The sequence below is a fragment of the Oryctolagus cuniculus genome, chromosome 14 (assembly GCF_051225735.1).
Source record: "Oryctolagus cuniculus isolate XC-2025 breed Fujian yellow rabbit chromosome 14, ASM5122573v1, whole genome shotgun sequence".
In the NCBI taxonomy this organism is placed as follows: Eukaryota; Metazoa; Chordata; class Mammalia; order Lagomorpha; family Leporidae; genus Oryctolagus; species Oryctolagus cuniculus.
In genome coordinates, this window is record NC_142880.1 from 13,128,388 (window position 1) to 13,153,115 (window position 24,728).

At 39.7% G+C, this 24,728-nt stretch overlaps 1 protein-coding gene across 3 annotated transcripts; it reads right to left on the reverse strand.

Annotated features, from left to right (window-relative positions):
• Positions 1–388: 388 nt before the first annotated feature.
• Positions 389–24,692, reverse strand: CETN3 (centrin 3). 3 transcript variants are annotated; one of them, XM_002713912.6, is made up of 5 exons: positions 24,581–24,692; positions 21,929–22,064; positions 17,878–17,992; positions 9,018–9,209; positions 389–790 (listed from the first exon to the last, which is right to left on the reverse strand). In XM_002713912.6, exons 1-5 carry the CDS (start codon positions 24,595–24,597, stop codon positions 747–749), a joined length of 504 nt encoding a protein of 167 aa, XP_002713958.1. In that variant the 5' UTR covers positions 24,598–24,692; the 3' UTR covers positions 389–746. The 3 variants fall into 3 exon arrangements, with proteins under 3 accessions (XP_002713958.1, XP_089169132.1, XP_051709577.1); XM_089313006.1 differs by having other exon boundaries at positions 389–1,438; XM_051853617.3 differs by lacking the exon at positions 389–790 and adding an exon at positions 4,303–6,053.
• Positions 24,693–24,728: the final 36 nt, after the last annotated feature.

Here is a 24,728-nt window from a genome sequence, read left to right on the forward strand (position 1 = left end):
AATCTACAATCATTAAGTAAACTTAAAAGTAGATCTTTGTAAAAAATAAGAGTGGGAACGGGAGAGGGAGAAGGGAGAAGGGAGAAGGGTTGGAGCATGGGCAGGAGGGAGTACAGGGTAGGAAGTATCAATATGTTCCTAAATCTGAATACATGAAATACATGAAACTTGTATAACTTAAATAAAAGCTTTTTTAAAAATGTAATTAGGCCTATGTTCAGTAATCTTGTACTAAAACATAAATTATTAAACCTCATGAAATCTTACTGATAGTTGTAATTCAACTTTTGTTTCATAAACTAGAAAAATGTAAAGAGAAAAGACTTAAAAATAGATATGAGAGTTAATAGAACTTAGAAATCAAAATAAGACAGGAAATTTACCAAACTTTTAAAATACTAATAAACATTTTATTAATAGAAGTCTGAAACTGTGTGCACCAAAATAAAGTCACTACTAATATGAAATAAAAAAATTTCAAAGAATGTGTACCACATGATTTGATCCTTTAAAACTTTATATAAAAGCTATATTATAAATACAAAGCTAAATTACTGCATATTAACAATGTTGTTCCTATAAAGAAACTTAACAGTAATAAAACAGAAATACATAACATTTCTTATTTTTTGGTCCTTCTGGAAAAAAGAAAAAGAAAAACAGATTTTTTAAACGTGGCTCCAGGCACAGAAATAGAATACAAGATGGTAACTGCAACATTCTCATGTGTTTATCCTTGTAATTCTTTAAATGTCACCCGTCATAATAGCAATGAACTCCTCTTGATTTACTGTGGTAAGAAAGAAAATACATCAGTCAAAAATACAGAAATTTTATTTTTTCAGAGACTACAATAACCATTGTACACTACTCAAAAATTTTTGTATTACACAAAATTTTTAATTCAAGATATGGCTACTTTTACTTTAGGAAATTAAATGTTTATTAAATAGAACTTCTTGAACACAAAAGCCCATAAAATGTGAGAAACATTATAAATTAATATTCTATAATAGTAACTGGAAAAAATACAGAACATTCTGTTATCAAAAAAGTCAATCATCACTATAATAGTTGTACACAGTGGCTAAACAACCATCTTTATAATCTTTATTTTACTATTTAGCAAACTCTCTCTTCATAAACAAGCTTGAACATGTCATGGATATAAATTAGAATTCTATGGAACAAAAGTAGAAAAAAAAGTCATATTGTTTTTTTGAATTTTTATACATCCATTTAGTTATTTATTTTTAAAAATCTATTTTATTTATTTGAAAGGCAGAGTTACAAAGAGAAAGAGTGAGAGACAAAGAGAGATCTTCCATCCATTGGTGCATTCCCCAAATGGCTGCAACAGATGGGGCTAGGCTGGTCGGAAGCCAGGATGCAGGAGCTTCTTCCTGGTTTCCCACGTGGGTGCAGGGGCCTAAGGAAACTGGATCAGAATTGGAGAAGCCAGGACTCAAACAAGCGCCCATATCGGATGCCAGCAGCTTAACCCACTATGCTACAATGCCAGCACCATTTAACTTTTATATCTTTAAAAGCCTATTTTAAAGAGAAATCCTACACAAGGAAGAGGAATGCCATGGATCTGTGTGGAGGGTGTGAACTGCAGAACAAACACAGAAACAACCATGACTGCAGCAGCCTGGAGATGGAGGTGAGACCAGACTGCAGCAACACATGGTGATATAGCAGAGGAAGAGCGTGGCATGAGTCTGGACTGGAGTCCTAGGGGCTAGATGAAGTGAAGTAAAAGGGGCACATTTATCTCCCCCTATCCTCCCCACAATGGCAAGCACTGCCTGGCAGAGAAAGGGCGGGCACCATATTGGCCTTTGGTAGAAGCTGCAGAATCCTTTGTGCACACGCATAGCAACTGGATGAAAAATGACGACATCTTCTCAGCAGGGAGAGGGCAACATTCGGCCAGTGGTTCTTGCATATGCAGGTGATCCAGAGATTCTACAGGAGAGGAAAATCCGCAGTCCCCACTGACTTTGAGCCTGGCTGGGTGGATTGACAGGCAGCTAGCTGGGCACCCACATAGGACTGTGACGCATGCCCAGCCTCCCAAATACTACAGGCTCTGGGGCTCAAGCCGCCTAGGCAGAGCTAGCTCAGAGAAGATTTACCACTCTGATGACTGGATCCTCTGCACCCAGTGAGTGGGGGAGTCTTGTGTGCTGAGACTGTGAGGACTTGGTGGCTACCACAGAGGGTACAGTGTGTAACTGGGTCTTTGGGCAATCACTGAGTGCAGCTCAACATGCTCGGAGCACCTTGGCTGCATGGGGCAGATCACTGCAACAGGACCCATGCTCAGAGTGAGGACTGCGCAGATCAGATCATTTGTGTGGTTTAGAGGCAGCACAGATGAGTGTAGAAACCACTGCAGGCTAACACCTGGGCATTACGCAGCTTGGAGGAGAGGAGGTGAAAGAGTGATCACACCAACAGAAGTGACCATTCTCCCCCTTCTGTTAACAAGAGATCTACCACACCCACCCTGGAGCACTGATCAGAGCTCCCTGGCCACACCCACCATACACTTCTTGGTATTCACTGAAAGTGCAGACATTCCTCTAAGCCACAGAGGAACATTTGAAAGCTAGATCCTTCAGAGGAAAAAAACAACAAGTAACTCCACAAATACCTAAAAATACATAAATAAATTCAAGAAATAAAAACAAGAAAGACACCATGTGAAGACAAAGACACTGATGAAATGCCGGAAACAGAGTTCAAAAAATCAATCATAGGATTACTCAAAAGCAATCAGAAGCAAATCCACGAACTAAAGAAAACCATACCTGACGTGAATGAAAATTTTTCCCAGGAAATTAAGATTTTAAAGAGAAATCAAAACAAAATATCAGAAATGAAGAATTCAATAGATCAAACAAAAAAGGCAATGGAAAGCCTCAATAACAGACATGGTGAGGCAGAAGAGTATCTGAGCTAGAAGACAAATCATTGGAAATTTTTCAATCAGACCAAAAACAACAAGAAATTAAAAAACTTCAAAACAGTGTTGAAGATTTATGGAATACTATCTAATGACCCAACATATGAGTCTTAGAAGTTCCCAAAGGTCTGGAAAGAGAGAATGGACTAAAAGACCTATTTAATTATCTATACCCCCATGTTCATTGCAGCATAATTCAAAATAACTAAAATATGGAATCAATCCAGATGTCCATCAAATGTTGACTAGATAAACAAATTATGGTATACACTGTGGAGTACTATTTAACTGTAAAAAAAAAAAAAAAAAAAAAAGGACACAACTGGAAACCATTATACTTAGTGAAATAAGTCAGTTCCAAAAAGACAGATACCATATGCTTTCCCTGATCCAAGGTAACTAACAGAGTACCTAAAATGTATGTATTAGAGAGAAATGGACATTCTGAGATTCAATGATTGTTTACCCTTGTCTCCTCTGCTGAGGAATAATTTTTTTTTTGTTTTCATACCATTTGTTGAACTCTTTTACCTAGTGTAGAGTTTTGTAAACATTAGGAGTGCAAATGGGAAAGGGAGGAAGAGGAAGGGTTGGAGCATGGGTGGGAGGGAGTATAAGATGGGAAGTATCACCATGTCCCTAAATCTGTATATATAAAATACACGAAACTTGTGTAACAAATAAAATTTTTTAAAAGAGATTTAATCTTAATGATCAAGTAACAACTATAAAATACAGATGGAAATACAGGAAATAATCACTGGTAAAGACCATTTGTTAGTTTAGCAAAATCATCAATAAAATTCATTAAGAATCTCTAATTTATAAAGCACAACGTTTAAGTCAGCAACTTAAAAATAAACAGAAAATTGAATAATCTTACTAAGTACAATTTTTAAAAACCAATGTACACACAACAATTCATAGAAACCGACAGGAAAGAATGCTTCCACTTAGTGAAACAGTGGAGTTCATGGGCCCCAAGAATTAATACACCTTAACAAAGCACAAGTTCTGAAAGAAAATTTTGAAAATGATTAAAAAAAATACTAGTGAAAAATAAGAGACTTAGCTTCCAGACATAGCACTGCCCAGAACAATTCTACATCTCATGTTCTTCATCTGAGAACACCAACTATGAGAGAGTGCTTTGGGTTGTTTCTAACTCTTTAATGCCCTAGATGGTGATATACGAAAACATTCCATTGACACAAACATCTTTACATGCTTAGTGAGTGGAATATGCAAAAACACACACCAGAGTTCCTACTCAGGACTTATTTATATGTCAAATTAAACTGACGTGACGAAGATACTAGACAACATCATAAAATTATTTCTGATTTTATTAGGTATAACAGTCTGATAGCTATGAAAGACAATGTTCTTAGTAAACACGTGCTAAAACATTAGGGGGTCAAGTTCTTGATATAAGGAACTCCTTTCCAAATCGTTCAGAAAGAAAAAGATGCAGCAAATACAGCAATATATTCACTGAAGCTGGGCAGAAGGTACATCGGTGCTTACTATGGTAATCGAACCGCTTTTCTCTATATTTGAAGATATTCAAAATGAAGATTTTAAAATTAATTTTAAAATGTTGAGAAGATAAAATGTGTTCATAAGGAATGAAAAGAATATTCTGGTCACAGAAACTACATAGAAAACCAGTTTCAGTAATTCTGTTAGTCAGATTTTATAACAAGAAGAAACACTATATAACACAATATGTGATCTATTACTAAAATACAAACCAGTATCAATTGGAAAATCAAAATCCATCATAATGTGAAAACTCACTACTGACAGAAAAATTCAGGTTAAAAAGTAATCATGATTTGGTCTCTAAATAAAAATACAGAATTTGGAAAGATGATGGAAAGAGAGCTGAGGTAGATGAACAGCCTCAGAAACATAGTTACAGAAAGAAAACAGTTGTGCCTAACAAAAATAAGCTATGTGTTAAGAATGAGCTGGGGCCAGCATTGTGGCACAGCAGGTAAAACCACTGCCTGCCATGGGAGCATCCCATATGCTCACAGGTTCAAGTCTGACTGCTCCACTTCCCACACAGCTCCTTGCTAATGTGCCTGGGAAAGCAGTGGAGGATGGCCCAAGTCCTTGAGACCCTGCACCCTCATGGGAGACCCAGGAGAAGCTCCTGGGCCAGCCCTGGAAGTTGTGGCCATTAGAGGATTGAACCAACAGGTGGAAGATCTCTCTCTTTTCCCCCAACCATAACTCTGCCTTACAAATAAATAAAATAAATCTTAAAAAATAAAAAACAAATAAAGTTTAAAAAGAAGAACGAGCTGTCCAGAATCTGAGAACCACAAATCCATGTATTCAGTATCACATATCTACAAGATACTACAACAGACCTGGTAAGAACAGAATATAAAAATCTATAACACTTGTAACAACTTCTAAAGATCTTACACACTGGGAGAAATGAGCTGTAATCTCTGCAGTTAAATAAATGCTTTTGAATAATATACCTCTTTTTTTTTTTTTATATTTTACTTGCTTCTTTGAGAGGCAGAGTTACAGACAGTGACAGAGAGAACGAGACAGAGAGAAAGGTCTTCCATCCGCTGGTTCGCTCCCCAAATGGCCACAACAGCCAGCGCTGAGCCAATCTGAAGCCAAGAGCCAGGAGCTTCCTCTGGGTTTCCCACGCAGGTACAGGGGTACAGGCATTTGGGCCATCTTCTACCACCTTCCTAGGCCACAGCAGAGAGCTGGATTGGAAAAGGAGCAGCCTGGACTAGAACTGGCACGCATATGGGATGCCAGTGCCACAGGCAAAGGATTAACCTACTGCTCCACAGCGCTGGCTTCAATATCCTTAATTTTTAAAAGTTCAACTATTTAACCAGTGCATACCTCACTTAAGACCCCTTGACTAGGGCCGGCGCTGTGGCGTAGGGGTAAAGCCGCCACCTGTTGTCCCAGCATCCCAAAAGGGCACCGGTTCAAGTCCCAGCTGCTCCTCTTCTGATCCAGCTCTCTGCTATGGAAGACCTCTCTCTGTCTCTCCCTCTTGCCTTCCATAACTCTGCTTCTCAAATAAATAAATCTTAAAAAAAAATAATGAAAACAGCCTTACAATGATTTAACAATGTCATTTTAATAATATGAGACATAATTAAAATATGCAAAATATGAAAAGTACTGTTTTGCTACATAAAGACTTACAACTTTTCCTTAATCTATAAAATTTAATTACTTGAATTTCAAATTAAGCTTCATATAGAAGTTCTAAGACCAAAAAACATGTAATCTTTATGTTTTACATAAAAATTTCAAGGATAATAGCATTCAAAAGTATTTGAAGCTATGCCATGGTTTCATATCTAAAAACCTAACACTTAAGTTCAAAATGTAGGGATTAAGGAAATTAAACTAGCTACATAACTGCTACCAGGGAGCTTTCAGGTAATTAAAAGAGAATATGTGATACCTCTGAACATGTGGTTTTATGTATTTAAAAGCTTACTAAATCCAGCATGATGCCCAGTTAAAATAAGGATCTGATTAGACAATTATTGACTCGAGCAAATATGACATTTGTTTTCTTGTTACTCCATCATTTCACAGGGCAGATCTTATTACAGGAAGCTGGCAAGATTTGAGAGAATTAAGTCAATTAAGTGCCTCAGGGGCCAGCGCTGTGGCACAGTGGGTTAAGGCCCCAGCCTGCAGTGCCGACATTCCATACTGGTGTCAGTTCAAGTCCCCCCTGCTCCACTTCAGATCCAGCTCTCTGATATGGCCTGGGAAAGCAGTGGACGATGGCCTAAGTGCTTGGGCCCCTGTACCCATGTGGGAGACCTGGAGGAAGATCCTGCTCCTGGCTTCAGATAGGCTCATCTCCAGCCGTAACGGCCACTTGGGGAGTGAACCAGTAGATGGAAGACCTCTCTCTCTCTCTCTCTCTCTCTATCTCTGCCTCTCTTTCAAAATAATTTAAAAATAAATCTTTTAAAAAAATTAAGTACGTCGGAGATCATCTGATTTTGAAGGAGAAAAAACAAAGTTTAGCACTGAAAGTGCCAGCTGAATGTGTTGCTAATGTACTACTTCAATAGTATGCAATTTTAAAATCCCTAAACATGGATGCCTAGTTAATATTTTACATGATAGCCAAATACAGTACTCTTCATATTTAAAAGCCTGTTCTTTGGGGCACGTGTTTGGCTCAGTAGTTCTGATGCCATTTAGGATGCCCATGTCCAGGATCAGAGTGCTTGGTTTGGCTCCTCCACTCCCACTCCAGTTTCTGGCTAATGCACAGTCTAGAGGGCTCTAGTATTTAGGACCCTACAACTCGGTGTGAGAGACTGAGATCCCAGCTCCTGACTTTGGCCTGGTCCAGCCCTGGCTAATGCAGACACCTGGGGAGTGAACCAGCAGATAGATCTGTGTCTGTCGTTCAAGTAAAATAAGAATGAAAACAATTTTTTAAAGAAAAAAAAAACCTTGGTTGTCATGATGGAGATCTGAGTTTGAGTTACGGCTCTGCCATGCATTACTCTGTAATAACCTCAGCAGATTATTAATTGCTCAAAGCTTTGTTGCTTCATGTACTATTCACCAATCTATAATATGCATATAAAGGTATAATACTACATCTACAAAAGTTATCATGATAAGTAACATAATGCACGCTTCTGCTACACACAGATGTAAGAAACAGTTACTGCTAAATCACTTATTTAAATTTTAAAATTATTTTAAAATGATCCAGTTGGTCTTTTTTAAATGTTTCATATATTTTTCCAAAAAGCTGTATTGTGATGATGGGGACACAATCCTTTCTATATCATTACCACAGCTTTCCTGTATAGTACTGGTTTGCCTTTAACTCCACACTTATCATGTTTATTATTCAATAAATATAACAAATATGTTCATTGCTGTTAGAAACTGCAGAGTGAAAAATTCACAAACATAGAATTACTAAAATCCACAGAAGTAGGAAAGTAAAAAAGCAGTTTGTATTTCTAAACAAAATGTGGTTTGCAACCAAAAGTTAAAGTTTCCAGTTTGCTCCTCTATACACTACGGGCCCTCAATGGAAGTCTCATAATTCATACAGTCAGAGGCATTAGGGGTGGATTTTGAGAAAAATATGGCATTTAAAATGTACCTGGGACAAAGAGCAACATTTTAGCAGACACACGGCAGCAATTAGTGCATTCTGAGATCAAGAAAAGCCCTGACAAAAGGCACAGATGACAAAAGGCACAGCTTCAAAGCATCTTTTCTAAATACTCAAGAGTATTGTCAAAGTATGTACATATGGAAAGGGAGGGTTAAAGTAGAATACAGTGGGAAATAAAACTAGTTACTAACGTGGAACAGATGACAAAAGGTTCTGAACTTCAGGCTGGAGGCAGCGAGGAATCATTCTGTGTTAGCACACAGGAATGGCATCATCAAATCTGTATTTTAGATTTGATGTCTATACAATCAATAGACTGAAGAAGTAGCAATCAGAGGCTTATTGGCCTAGAGTATGGGAAGAGAGGAGACAAGAGACTACAAAGGGAAGGCAGGAACCGTATCTGTCTATGTCACTATGTAGCAATCAGCACATGGGACACGGCACTCAAAATAAAGGCTAACATAATATTCTTGAAAAGAAATTAGGTTCTGAGCTAGGACAGCAGCAGTGGACAAAGTAAAAAATAAACTATCAACATCTGAAGGGTAAAATCAAGGCAACTTCCTAAGAGCTTAGACATGCACACAGGTTAAGGAAAGAGGCATCAAAGTTTTACTAAGAAGCTGAAATTTCAGAGATGTTTCATCTTCAGAGAATAGTAAAGTACCTACCTGAAGTATGGACTCTCATGTCATTGGTATTACAATCCACTTCACTCTAAATTGAGTATGCACACAGCTCATTACAGGTTGAACAACAAATACACTGAATAAGTGATAGCTTGCAAGGGGTCTTGAAGGTCTTTAAGTTTCAGAAACATGTATTAGATGCACAGCATCATGACACTACAAACATGTTTTACCCAAAACTTACTTTCTCCATCACCATCCTTATCAAATTCCTCTATCATAGCTCGCAGCTCTTCATCACTCATGTTTTCACCCAGTTCTCTGGCAACACGTCGCAAATTCCTCAAGCTGATTTTCCCTGAATCATCATCATCAAATAGTTTAAATGCCTTCAGGATTTCTTCATGTGGATCTCTTTCCAATATCCAGTCTGTCACTGCAGTTAAAAAGAAACTTTTTAAGCCTTCATTATCACAAAGGCTTTCATTTGTAAGGTCAACTAAACATTGGATGACAATCAAAGCTATGAGTATGTCAACATTTAATGTGACAATAAAATGTCATGTTATTTCCTCAAATCCAAATAAATGTGAAATTAGAAAAACCAAATTGATATTAGAAAAAACACTGATTTTTTTTTTATTTTTATTTATTTTTTTGACAGGCAGAGTGGACAGTGAGAGAGAGAGACAGAGAGAAAGGTCTTCCTTTGCCATTGGTTCACCCTCCAATGGCTGCCGCGGCCGGCGTGCTGCGGCCGGCGCACCGCGCCTATCCGATGGCAGGAGCCAGGTGCTTCTCCTGGTCTCCCATGGGGTGCAGGGCCCAAGCACCTGGGCCATCCTCCACTGCACTCCCTGGCCACAGCAGAGGGCTGGCCTGGAAGAGGGGCAACCGGGACAGAATCCGGCGCCCCGACCGGGACTAGAACCCGGTGTGCTGGCGCCGCAAGGCGGAGGATTAGCCTAGTGAGCTGCGGCGCCGGCCAGAAAAAAAAACTGATATTATATAAACCTTTTTATTATCAACAATTTGACTTATAAGAGCAAGCAAAACTGTATCACGTGAAGGCAAAATAAACAGGGCTATTCTCATACTTTCCTTACTTACGGTCTACTATTATCAAAAGTCGTACTAAGCTCCACTGACATTAAGCACACAAGTCTACACATTTGTAACCTAGTTACAGAGACATATCAACACAATTAGAAGAAACTAAATAAAAGCTGTTTGCTGACTACACTTATTGCTAAAACTAATTCTTTCCCAAATTTAAAAACGAAAGATTAACAAAATCACAGCCATCATTGATATAGGCACAATCTCAGACAAGAGACGAACATTTCACATGATTACAAGAACTCTTTTTTATTTTTAAGATTTATTTATTTATATGGAAGGCAGAGAAACCGAGAGGGAGAGTCAGAGAGAGATGGATCTTCCACCAGCTAGTTCACTCTCCAAATGCCTGCAGCAGCCTGAGCTAAACTAGATGGAACCCAGGAGCCTGGAACTCCATTGGGGTCTCCCCCATAGGTGGCAGGGGCCTGAGTACTCAGGCCATCATCTGCTGCCTCCCAGGAGCATTAGCAGGAAGCTGAATCAGGAGCAGAGGAGCTGGGACTCAAACCCTACTCAAATATGGGACATAGGTGTCCCAGGCGGCAGCTTAACCCATTGCACCACAACACCTTCTGCTAGAAGAGCATCTTGAATTTCCAAAACGTGAAAAGCAGTTACAAAGACTGAATCTGTGGCTGATGCTGTAGCGTAGTGGGTAAACCCACTGTCTGCAGTGTCAGCATCCCATACGGGTGCCGGTTCAAGTCCTGGCTGCTCCACTTCTGATCCAGCTCTCTGGTATGGTCTGGAAAACCAGAAGATGGCCCAAGTCCTTGGGCCTCTAAACCTACGTGGGATACCTGGAGGAAGCTCTGGGCTTCCTGCTTTGGTTCGGCCCAGCTCTGGCCATTGTGGCCAGTTGAGAAGTGAACCAACAGATGGAAGACCTCTCTTTCTCTCTCTCTGCCTCTGCTTCTCTGTAACTCTGCCTTTCAAATAAATAAATAAATCTTAAAAAAAAGATTGAATCTATTATACTAAGTAAGCCACACACACAAACACACCAAACAACTAAACAAAGGAAGTCTCTCTAACATTTTTAGACAAGATAATAACTCTCAAACAACTAAACAAAATGTAATTTCAGAGCTCAACAGTAATAGTGTATTCTGATAGTATATGTTAATATACTAAATATAACCATATCTAACAATTTAGTAAGCTTAATTTTTTTATATTACCAGTCTTTAATCCATAACCACAATAACACATACTGAAGCAAAAATTAATGAATTAAAGTTTTCTAAGTTACTAAATAAAATTTTGAAAAAATCTAAATATACATCTCATGTACTTTTTTTTTTTTAATCTTTTATTTAATGAATATAAATTTCCAAAGTACGACTCATGTGTTACAATGGCTTCCCCCCCCCATACCGTCCCTCCCACCCACAACCCTCCCCTTTCCCACTCCCTCTCCCCTTCCATTCACATCAAGATTCATTTTCGATTATCTTAATATACAGAAGATCAGCTTAGTATACCTTAAGTAAGTATTTCAACAGTTTGCTCCCACACAGAAACATAAAGTGAAAAATAATAGATGATTTTTTTTTAAATGATGATGAAATCAGATCAGACCTATTGTCATGTTTAATCCCAGTGAGAGTCAAGTTGGGAATTGATAATTTCTTTCTTTTTTTTTTTTTTTTTTTTTTTTTTTACAGAAGATCAGTTTAGTGTACATTAAGCAAAGATTTCAGTCGTTTGCACATCTCATGTACTTTTACAAGCTATTTGACTCACTACAAGAAACAATGTTTAAAAAAAGTTAATCCTGTTGCAGTTTACAGAATCATTAAAAAATTTCAACTGTTGGGTCCGGTGCTGTGCGCAGCGGGCTAAACCTCCACCTGTGGCGCTGGCGCCCATATGGGCTCTAGTTCATGTTCCAGCTGCTCCTCTTGCTGATGGCCTGGGAAAGCAGAAGATGGTCCAAGTCCTTGGGCCCCTGCACCCGCGTGGGAGACCCAGAGGAGACTCCTGGCTCCTGGCTTCGGATCGGACAAGCTCTGGTCACTGTGGTCATTTGGAGAGTGAACCAGAGGATGGAAGACTTTTCTCCCTGTTTTTCCCTCTCTCTGACTGTAACTACCTCTCAAATAAAGTCATTTGAAAAAGTTACAACTGTTTAAAAATGTAAAGTACAGGAAAATAAAACCTAATGAATCCAGAATGAAAAAAGGCAACCCAACTCCCCAGCAAATTGCTGTTTTACTGTTGTTTCATCTGTATTTGGTTCAATAAGCACCTTCCTATTCAAGTAATGTTATATCATCTACACACATATTCCATAATTTTCTTTTAGCCATTAATTTTATACAAAAAGGTTTCCAAGTAACTAACTGAAGTATATTACTACAAGTATGCAAATCATCAAAGCTCATAAATATTCAGTCAAAAAGTAGTTGGCATATATAAAGCCATAACACCAAAATAAAATACCACCCTTCTCTATGGCTCATACTCAACTTATTTTGAATTTAATCCCAACAACAACAAAGGACAAGGAAAAAAAAGCATTAAGAAATTTTCGTTACCAACTGAATAATTTACATGACAGGTGAACCAAAAAAGCAGCTTGCTGAAAGTATTAATGCACTTACAGAAGCAACAGGGCGATCTGGGGAACAGATGGGGCTCCAAGATGTAAAAATTCTTATCCCACTACTGCTTGAATTGTTATAGTTACTTCAGACTCACGCTCTATGCAATCATTGATCAATACTCTCCTTTATAATGCAGTTTTTCTTAGGACTTGCAAATGCCTTCACTGTGGACAGCTAATGCATTATCCAGTAAATAACTTTATGGTGACTCTTTTATCCACCTTCACATTCTATTTCTGGCCTACAATGTAGTAGAACGTAATGGCAAGAATTTTTTTTTTCAATCAAAGTAATAAGGCAATCGACACACTGGCAATCAAGGTGGGTATCATCTGTTAAACTCCAAATTTTTGCTCATGTAACTCCATCTTCAAATAATTTAAATATATGATCAGAAATATACTTCATCAAAGTAATTAGACTTTACAAACATAAAAACCACTTTAGAATGCAGCAAACTCAAAAACATCACATTAAAAGTAAATTAAAAAATAACTGGAAGTGAGGCTAGAAATGACTTGAGCTTTATTTCTCAGTAGCTTTAGAAGTTCCTATGCAAACATAACACAGTTAACCTACACTCAGCATACTGGATTTCCACAGTTAACCTACACCCAGCATACTGGATTTCCACAGTTAGCCTACACTCAGTACACTGGATTTCCACAGTTAACCTACACTCAGCATACCAGATTTCTACAGTTAACCTACACTCAGCATACCGGATTTCTACAGTTAACCTACACTCAGCATACCGGATTTCTACAGTTAACCTACACTCAGCATACCGGATTTCTACAGTTAACCTACACTCAGCATGCTGGATTTCTACAGTTAACCTACACTCAGCATACCGGATTTCTACAGTTAACCTACACCCAGCATACCGGATTTCCACAGTTAACCTACACTCAGCATACCGGATTTCCACAGTTAACCTACACTCAGCATACTGGATTTCCACAGTTAGCCTACACTCAGCATACTGGATTTCTACAGTTAACCTACACTCAGCATGCTGGATTTCCACAGTTAACCTACACTCAGCATACTGGATTTCTACGTCCTTCCCCCATGACTGTGGTAGGGGTCGCCATTCCCCTCATTTCCACATCCACCCCCAAAAGATAACAGTATTGTTAACTGTTAGTTTCCTATATTTAAAGTCTGAATCATTTTGAATTCCATAAACTTACTCATTGATAAGCTCCTTTAATATTGAGGATATTGGTGTTTTTACTCTTAAATTTAATATTTTTCTTTTCGTCCTCAGTATGAAAAGTCTAGTATTTTGTGTCTGTAGTCTCTTTTCCCTCTGATCCATCTTTCAATATTCTCATCCGCTTTCTAAAAAATATCATAATCCATTCCTTCATAACTGTCAATGATTCATTTGCTGACTAGAGTGCAAACTCTTTATGTTACACAAAATGTCCCCAAACCGGCCCAATCCTGCCTCTCCAATCATTTCCCTATCCTCCAGTTCCAGGGGCTACCGGAATTTTCCCAAGACTGTTGTACACTTCTAGTACCACTCCATTGTCGCTGACTTCTATTCTTGGAATGCCTTTTCTCTATTCCTCCTGAAATCTTCTCCTTGGAATGAAATCTTATTCACATCCCAAAGGCCTAGATTAAGATCCCTTCTTCAAAGTCTTCTCCAGTCCCTGTCTATCAGCATGGAGAAATCTTTCCCATAAAAGGCAAGATGGTAAATATTTTAGACTTTCCAGGGGTCATAAACTCTTTGTCTAATCTACTCACTCTGCCAAGGTAGCACAAAAGCAGCAAAACAGAGTGAGTGTCCTGGCAACAAGCAAATCTATGCCAAGGGTTAGTATCTCAATTCCTGCCCTGGACAAAACGATAATTTACCACATAGTACAATAGCTTGTAGTCACCTATATTTAAATAGTAAGTTCCTTAAAAAGAACCTCTTAGTAACTTTTAATTCCCCTTTCTCATACCAGTGCAGTTCCTAATGCCAAGAAACTCAGTGTTTGTTAAATAAGTAAAATGAACAATGATATAATGGTCTACTCTAACCATGCAATTAAATAATAAGTAGTACATGGCTAAAAATAGAGTACAAACATGACTTATCTTGATCTTAGCGATTCCTAAAACACCTATGTTACTCATTGGCCTCGGGCTGACTTGACTCTAAACTGACATTAAATATGCTTTACAGTTTTTTTCTATTACTGGGAAGAATCCAGTAAAGTGCCAGACTTCACCCAGAAACATCCATGAGACAGTAATGGATGGTACATTTTGATTTGGAGTCATTTGCCCCAAAGTATAAAACAGATATTATGTGGTCAGTTATTAATTAAGAACAATCAACAAATAAGGAGAATACACAGTTCTTCATTGCTTGATTCCCCAATAGTAAATTTTTACTCCTAACAGATGGCCTTTGAGAGTCAAGACAAAGATATTTATTCTGTTCTATTAATAAGACAGAAAAGATGTATTTCTGTTTATTCTGTTCCACTAATAAGATAGAAAAAACGAGATGTCAAGAAAACAGAGGTGGCATGGGACTCTGGTCTCAACTAATAAAAATCACACTTTTCAAATTATATTCAGGGGCCAGCGCAGTGGCATAGCAGGTAAAGCTGCCACATGCAGTGCCAGCATTCCATATGGCCATCGGTTGGAGTACCGCTGCTCCACTTCTGATCCAGCTCTCTGCTAAGGCCTGGGAAAACAGTATTAGATGGCCCAACTGCTTGGGCCCCTACACCTGCATGGGAGACCTAGAAGAAGCTCCTGGCTCCTGGGTTCCAACCGGCACAGCTCCAGCCGTTGTGGCCAACTGGGGAGTGAATCAGCGGATGAAAGACCTCTCTCTCTACTCTCCTTTTCTCTGTGTAACTCTGACTTTCAAATAAATAAATATATCTTTAAAAAAAAAATTACACTCCCTCAGGGCCTACATTGTGGCAGCAGGTTAAGACGTAGCTTGCAACACTGGCACCATAGCAGAGTGCCAGTTCAGGTCCCAGATACTCTGCTTCCAATCCAACTCCCTGCTAATGCACCCAAGAGGACAGCGGGTGATGGCCCACATACCTGGGCTCCTGTCATTCACATGGGAGACCCGGATGGAGGGCCCAGCTCCTGGTGTCAGCCTGATCCACACCTGGCTATTTCAGCTGTTGAGGGAATGAACCAACTGATGGAAAAAACCTTTCTCTCTCCCTCGCTCTCCATTTCAAATAAATAAATAAATCCTAAAAAAATTATAATTGCCCAAGATGAAATGTTTTATAAAATTATTGATGATAATGACATGGTACTTAAAATATCTGGCAACTAAAACAAAAAGACCATAAAAATATGCAGAGAACAATATTTATTTCTCAGTGATGCATATATGATTATTTCCAGCCAATGAAACTCAGACTTCGTAGCACTTAACTATACACTATGCCAATTTCTAAATGCTTTACATACAATTAACTTATTAATCCTCACAAGAACACTTTGGAGAGTGCAAATATCCCCATTTTATAGTTAAAAATAAGGCAGTACAATAACCAAGATATACAACTGGAAGTGGCAAAACCAAGATCTGAACCCTGGGGATCTGGTTCCCAGGTGGTGCATGCTAACCCACTATTACTGGGTCTAATGCACCTGAATTATAGCTCTTTCCCAATAGCAGGAACAAGGGGAATGGTAATATACCTGCATTATTTCCATATATCCTAACCCTGTTCTACAAAAAAACTAAGTTCAAAGTTGGAATACTACGATCATAAACTCCAGAAGAACAGCCAAACTGAGAGAATAAAGGTGACTCTCCTCCTCTCCCCAGTTCTAGAAATTAGAGGAAAAGAAAGAATATGTTCCCCAAAGAGCCAAAGATGCCTCTCCAAACAGTCATTTATCAGTTCCTGAGCTGGGGATCCTCTGTGCTACAGTTTCTTCCTCTTAGGTCTACCTCGCAGCTTAACTGCTTTTGGTTTGAGCTTTCAGACCAAAACAAGCAAACAAACAAAAACACAACAAATACAAAAACCTAATGATATGAATCTTGTTTCTCTGGGTTTGGGGTCTGCACATTGCCATTTTTTTTTCCTTCTCATATTGCTTCTTGCTTAATATTTAAAGTAATGGTATGTATGTGCATATAATTTAATTTGTTGCTAAATTTTTTAGATAATCTGAAAATATCTAGCTGTGCCTATATTATGATTCACCAAAAGTGGTATCATTGGTTTAGAAAATAACACTGAAAATAAACTTGACTATTTATACATTCTATGTATGTCACAGACAATACATTGTTACATTAACTGTCTTTCCAAAATCTTCTATTCTGAAAAACTACAATCTACATATGCTATAAACACTTCGCTAAAATCAACCGTGCAATAATTTAACCATATTAAACCATTATAAACTATGATACATTGATGACTTTAAAGTATTTTCTTCTGATTCCAGTTGGCAAACTGCCTCCCTTACTTCCCACACTCCACCCTCAACTAAACAGATGACTTAATTCACTGAGATCAAGGTCACCCAGAGTACACAGCCCCTTATAAACTGTCAGCCTGAAGGCATGCACTTCAACAACCAAGGACATCAACTGCTACCAGTTTCCTTCTCTTCCTCTTTGCCAACAAAAATCACATACCAGAAAGGTACTGGGAATTGTTTTCCAAACAGCAGGATACAAATTTTCTGTTTTATTGAGAGAAAATTGACTCTCACTGGGATTAAACATGACAATAGGTCTGATCTGATTTCATCATCATTTTAAAAAAATCATCTATTATTTTTCACTTTATGTTTCTGTGTGGGAGCAAACTGTTGAAATACTTACTTAAGGTATACTAAGCTGATCTTCTGTATATTAAGATAATCGAAAATGAATCTTGATGTGAATGGAAGGGGAGAGGGAATGGGAAAGGGGAGGGTTGTTGGTGGGAGGGACGGTATGGGGGGGGAAGCCATTGTAATCCATGAGTCGTACTTTGGAAATTTATATTCATTAAATAAAAGATAAAAAAAAAAAAAAAAAAAAAGAAAACAAATTTTTGACCATCTTTTTAGTTTTATCACATAATATAAATCATATTACTTGGAAAAGCTTTCCATAAAAGCTACCCAATAGTTCCTTGGTTAGAATATTCAGAATAAAACAGAAGACAAAACTATAAATTTCACAGCAAAGCTGCCAATAATTTTTCTTTGAAAATTAAAGAGTTAAAAAAGAAAAAACCTGACATAAGAGCCATATTACACACCAATGTTCAATTAAAAAATTCCATAATCCAGAAAATTAAGCAAACAAAATTTGTATTAATCAGATACCTTCCTAACTACTGGCTACAGACTATTTATTAAAATACATACCAACTTCATTGAAATCTTCAAAGGTGATTTTCCCAGTGGCTTCTCTGTCATAATCTTTAAGAATCTTCAGTACATCAGCTTTTTTTACATCAAACCCCAAGGCTCTCATTGCCACCTTTTGGATTAAAAAGGAAAAACAAATTATAAAGTACTCTTTACTAAAGAAGTGATTTCCAATTCTTAAGGAAGTTTTTAAATCTTAAAGAGATGGCAACACATTAATAAAATATAATTCTTCTGAATGTTTCTAAAATAACAAAGTGTTAGTGTAGTTCTCCACTGCTGAAATCAAACAGGAAATCTTTCAATGTATAGGTTGTTTTTTATATGACAGACTAATCAAGTGTTTACAGAATATACTATACAATAAACTGACAATGCACATATAATTTTAGCAAACTATTTTTTAATTAAAAGAAGCATATTTTGGGATAAAGCAATTTTGAAATTCATGTATATTTTTTCATGATATGCTGAAGATCCCCCCCCCCCACTAATAATCACACTTCAGGAATACCCAACTTCTGCCATTCTCCATGGAAATGACAAATCCAGTCTTCTCAGAGCCCTTTCATGACTGGTTTCTGTATTATTTACCTCCTTCTATACATACCTGAAAAATGTTAGAAGTCTTAAGAAAACAGAGTGCCTTTCCCTCTTTAAGAGAAACATCAGGGGAAGAGTACTGTGGCATAATAAGTTAAGCTGCCACCAGCAATGCTGGCATGCCATCTGAGTCCTGCCTGCTCCACTCCTGATTCAGCTCCCTGCTAATGCACCTGCTGAGAAAGCAACAGAAGATGGCCCAATTCCTTGGGCCCTGCACCACATGGAGACTTAGATGAAGCTCCCGCCTTCGGTCTGGCCCAGCCCTGGCATTTTAGCCATTTGGGGAGTGAACCAACAGATGGAGGATCTCTCCCTCTCCATCTCTTCCCCTGTCTCCATTTCTCTCTCTTTCAAATAAATAAAATCTTTAAAAAACAAACAAAAAAATCATTATAATTAGAAGAAATTAAGAAACAGTCAAATATACCTTATTTTTATTTTAAACAATGGTATGTATTCCCTTGACCCAGAATATTTATAAATACCTTGTAAAAGCTAGGGCTGCATTTTCTAAACACTAAGTTAGTGTTTAGAAAATAGTTCACAATCAGGAAATATTGTTGTGTGCCACTGGTCTTCTAGGGTTTTTTCAATTCTTGGATTTTCTGATTTCCCTTCTTTGCAGATGTTAAGTGCTCACTCAAATATTGCATATCTGTTTTGTTTTGTTTTTTGACAATCCAGTCTTAATTCAGTTACTGCAACAGCACCAGCAGGCAGCTGGAAAGCAGACGCTGTCCCACTCATGTCACACTTTTCCCATGGGACAGCACCAGAAAGTGAGTCACATACAGCTACCTGGGGATCTTCTCACTGCTGAGGAAGCCCCAAACAGAAGCCCCTGACGTTTCATCAATCCCTGGGGCTGAAAGAAGAGGGGAATGAAGGAGGATTAACAGAGGGTCATTTTTTGAATACTGAGTCATAGTAGGGAAAGGTATCTTCACTGCCACTGGATATGTTCATCAGCATAGGCACCTGACAAAGGCCATAACAACTTATTTGTTCTCAAGGGATTAACAACCAAAATGGGAAAAAGATGTGGCATAAATATTATAAGGCTACACAACAGAAGAAATATTACCATCAGATCCTACATGATCAGTTAGCAAATAAACAGTCCAGGACCCTGAAGCCAGAGAAAAGAGATTTTGTCACTACTAACAAGAAAGACATTTTACTCATTACAGTCTTATATGGAGGCATTCAAGTTGTTTCTTGGTGGACAGACAAGGAGTAGTAGTGGGTATGTAGAAAGGATGGTTGCGGGGAAAGGGGAGGCGGGGCGGGGCGGGGGGGGGGGTCCCACGTTGTGGCATAACGAGTTAATCCATCGCCTGCAATGCTGGCATCCCACATAGGCACCAGATCAAGTCCCTGCTGCTCCACTTCCCATCTAGCTCCCTGACAATGCATCTAGGAAAGCAGCATAAGATGGTGCAAGTGTTTGGGCCCCTGCACACATGTGGAAGCTCCAGGCTCTTGTCTTTGGCTTGGGCCATCCTGACTGTTGCAGTTATCTGGGGAGTGAACAGTGTATGGAAGATCTCAATCTCAATCTCTCTCTTCCCCACCCCTCTTATGTAACTCTGCCTTGCAAATAAATCAATCAATCTTAAAAAAAAAAAAAAAAGAAAGCAAGCAAGCAAGCATGGCTGGTGTTAAAAGACACTGAAACAAAGAATAGGGTTGGGGAACAGTGAACAGAGCAGTCTCACCTGAATGGGAAGAGTTCAGATGGAGTGAAGCAGTTAGCAAATGAGAAAAGCAGATGATACAGAAGGCATTCAACAGAAAGCAAGTAAATCTGAACTTTATGGGCAATGAGCAATCAGTAAAGTTTTATGAGCACTGAACAATATGTTGAGTTTGAGAATGATCTAAATCTAAGGATAGGGTACAATGTGAACTAGAAGTGAAGGAACCACTCAGGAGGCTCCAGGAACGAAGTATAGCCCCACACAAATCAAGACACCAATGGCAACAAATGGCAGAGACACTATAATGGAAGAATTGCTCAAATGAGTAATTTCTTTAAAATGTGAGAAAAGAGAGGACTGCAAGACTAAGGAAGTTGCACTTAACACACCTAGTATTGCTTTCACACGTACATCCCAACCTGTCATTACATATGTCTTACCCCACCTGAAATCCTTTAAAATCCCTTACAAAGTTACCAGAAATAAAGCCGCAAAACGAACATTGATAGTTATTCACCTACCCATTAAGGCTACTAAAAATCTCAAAAGTGCTGTTTTTCAAATTGTGCTGAATGTAAAAACCACACAACCTTAAATACCAATTTCCCCTTAGATCTTTAATAAATAATACTTCTTTCAAAAAAATTTATATTTGAAAGACAGAGTTACAGAGAGAGAGGGACAGGCAGATCTTTCATCCTGGGTTCATTCCCCAGATGGTCACAGTGACCAGGGCTGGGCTAGGCCAGGAGCCTGGAATTCCATCTATGTCTCCCATATAGGTGCAGGGTCCCAAGTACTCGGGCCACCTTCCACTGTTTTCCCAAGTGTCTTAGCAAGGAGCTAAATCAGAAGTAGAGCAGCTAGCTGGGACTCCAACTGGCACACATGTAAGATGCTGGTGTCTCACCACAACTAATTTTAAGCCTTGAATTTGACATCTTTCTCCATTAGCACGTGTTCAACATCAAACAACTTATTATGCATGCACTACAGAAAGTAGGTTGAGATTGTGTTACTAACATGTTTAAATTAAAAGCTTAAAAACCCACTCTCCCAGTATGAAAAAAAAAAGCATGAGTTACCAAAATCTAAATAAAACCAACAGGAAGAATGATAATGATAAGAGCTGCTTAAATTCCATAGCTTCCAATCCATTACTTTTGTGAATGAAAAATAACCATCTTTCATAGGAATGTATTTTTACATTTAAAATATCATTCACTTTACCATGCAAAAACGTTTTCATACAACTGCATTAGGGGTTCTGTTTTACTATAGCACCTAACTACGAATGCTTAAAAAGATTTCATAGTTCCAAAACCAGTTCAGTTACAATAATTATATAGAAATGTATTTTGGCCGGCACCGCGGCTCAATAGGCTAATCCTCCACCTGCGGCGCCGGCACACGGGGTTCTAGTCCTGATCGCTCCTCTTCCGGTCCAGCTCTCTGCTATGGCCCAGGAGGGCAGTGGAGGATGGCCCAAGTCCTTGGACCCTGCACCCCATGGGAGACCAGGATAAGCAAATGGCTCCTGCCATCGGATCAGCGCGGTGCGCCGGCCGCAGCGGCCATTGGGGGGTGAACCAAAGGAAAAGGAAGACCTTTCTCTCTGTCTCTGTCTCTCACTGTCCACTCTGCCTGTCAAAAAAATAAAATAAATAAATAAAATAAATGTATTTTAAAGCTGTCAAAAATGCAAATCACTTTAACAGATAAATATATACTTTATACTTTACCTTTAGTTCATGATAATCTATTGCATCATCTTTGTCTGTATCAAAAAGTTCAAAGGCATCTTTAATTTCTTGTTTCTGTTCCTCAGAGAGCTCTCTTCTTTTTTTTCTCTTTGTTTTGTCTACTACAAGCTCACTTCTATAAAATGGAAACAAAAAAGTCATTAGTCCACTCTAATCGTATTCTCTTATGCAAACTAAACAATCAACAACTTTCTAAATTTCCAAAAAGGAAATATGTTGAAGAAAGATAAAGTATTTTTTCTGTATGAGTTGACATCCTGCTTGTTCCATAGTCCACAGTTCTATGAATGTACACTTCCCAGTATGAAGCCGAAACTCTGACAGAAATGGGGAACAAGGGCCACTGTCACAATGCAATGGATTAAGCCACCACCTGCCACACTGGCATCGCACATGAGTGCCAGTTCAGGTCCCAGCTGCTTCACTTCCAATCAGCTCTCTGCTAATGCACCTGGGAAGGCAGACAACTATGGCATGGCTCAAGTGGTTGGTTCAATCACCCAAATGGGAGACCTGAATGGAGTTCTTGGCTACTAGCTTCAGCCTGGCCCAGCCTCAGCCATAGCGGCCATTCAGAGATGGAAGATTTCTCTGACTTTGTCTCTGTCACTCTTTCATATACGTTTCAAAAAAAGGGGGGGGGGGGGGAACCAAACCTTCCCTCCTCCCAACTCAGAAACAAGAATGGTCAGAGGAGGCTGGCACTATGGCGCAGTAGGTTAATCCTCCACCTGTGGTGCGAACATCCCTTATGGGCACTGGTTCTAGTCCCAGCTGCTCCTCTTCCAATCCAGCTCTCTGCTGTGGCCTGGGAAAGCAGTAAAAGATGGCCCAAGTCCTTGGGCCCCTGTACCCACATGGGAGACCAGGAAGAAGCACCAGACTCCTGGCTTCAGATCAGCACAGCTCCAGCCGTTGCGGCCACTGGGGAGTGAACCAACAGACGGAAGATCTTTGTCTCTCCTTCTCACTGTCTATAATTCTACCTCTCAAATAAATAAATAAAAAACCTTAAAAAAAAAGAATGGTCAGAAATATTACTTTCAGACCAAAAACCTCAATCAAAACCAAATCAACACTTATATCATTCTGCAAAAGTGGAAAAAAATCCAAATCAAAGTAGAATTCATAATTGACAATCAACATAAATATTTATTATACTTCAGTATATTTCTTGTAATTAAGTTTTCAAGATTACTACAAAAAAGTGCCAAATAATTTATCAATTAACCTATATTTTGGCATTGTAAGTTCAAAACTATTTTGGATCACATCTAGGTACTTTGTTTGTAGTTTCTTCCATCAATATTAACATGTCAGCCAACAAAGCAGTGAGTCTAAATATATCATGAATGTTAAAAGATCAAAAAGTGGTATGTAGCATTTGTGCTTACTTCCAAAAAATGTGAAAATTCTTGTCTCATTTAACTTATAAACTATAGGTCAAACTTCTCATAACTCTGGAAAAGAGTAAAGAAAATGAAAAGCAAAATTATTTGGAAGTTAGGAATGTCTTCCATCTGAGACAGATGTAGAAGTGCTTCAGAGTTTCAAATGAGAACACCAATTCTGTAAGAACACGTTTTAAAAATTCTAAATGTAAAACCAGTTGATTGTCTCATAACAGATCATCTTATTTGCATGTGAAAGCCATGGGGGGGGGCGGGCAGCATCGTGGCCCAGCAGGTAGGGCTGCCTCTCAGGTCCAAGGAACACAAACCCTGAGTCCCAGCTGCTCCCCGGGAAGGCAGCGGAAGATGGCCCCAAAGCTTGAGCCCCTGCCACCCAGGAGGGTGGCATGTTCAGGTGAACTGCCATGTTCAGGGCTCCTGGCTCCCCCCTGTGCCAACCCCAACCATGGACGCCCTTTGAGGACTGAACCAGCGGATCCAAGATCTCTTTCCCTGTCTCTTTCTGTCACTCACTCTGCCTTTCAAATAAATAAATCTTTAAAAAAAAAAAAAAAACAAACAAACAAAAAACTTATTTTGGTTTCTGAAATCTTAAGGGGGAAAAAAAGGCAATAGGGATGGCTACCAAATGACAGCAGGTGCAGTACGTCAGAGCTGAGGAAGACCTTCCCCAAGAGACCCGAGTGGACACACACCTGGGCACAGCCGGGGTCAGCCATTCCCCTGCCCGGACTGCCCGCGGGCAAGTCCGGACCCCGCCCACACCTGACCGCAGCCAGGGCCACCCGTGGCGGAACACAGTCTCTGAGCACCTGCCTTCAAGGCTATCTGACACGGGGGGTGGGGTGGGGCACAGACCGAGGGCTAGGGTCGGGACAGAAGACACCGACTCCGGGCGGGTCTCCGATTCGGCGGGGCCGGGGGCACACGGGCGAGCGACTCCGTGGGCAGCGGTGCGGGGTCGCAGCACCGCACGCCCGCGGCCCACCCCCCTAGGCCGAAAGCCCCGTGCGCGGCCACAGGCGACCACCTCGGCAGCGAGCGCCGGGCCGGTCACCTGCAGGGCTCTGCACTCCCGGGGGGCTGGGGGCTGGCAGGCCGGCGAGCCCCCTCCTCACCTCGGCCCCAACGGCCTCCCTTCCACACCCACACACGCACGCGAGCACGCCCGGGGCCCGCTCCGCGGCGTGGGGAGCGCGGCCGCCTCACGACTACCGACCTCAGAGCTAAACTCATTTTCCTCCCCGGACAGACACGTTCCTCTCAGAGACTTTATGCCCTGGCCCGAAGCAGCAGGACTCCCACAAGCCGTTCAACAGACGCGAACGGCCGCTGCCACCACCAGCCCCGCCCAGAAGACAGACACT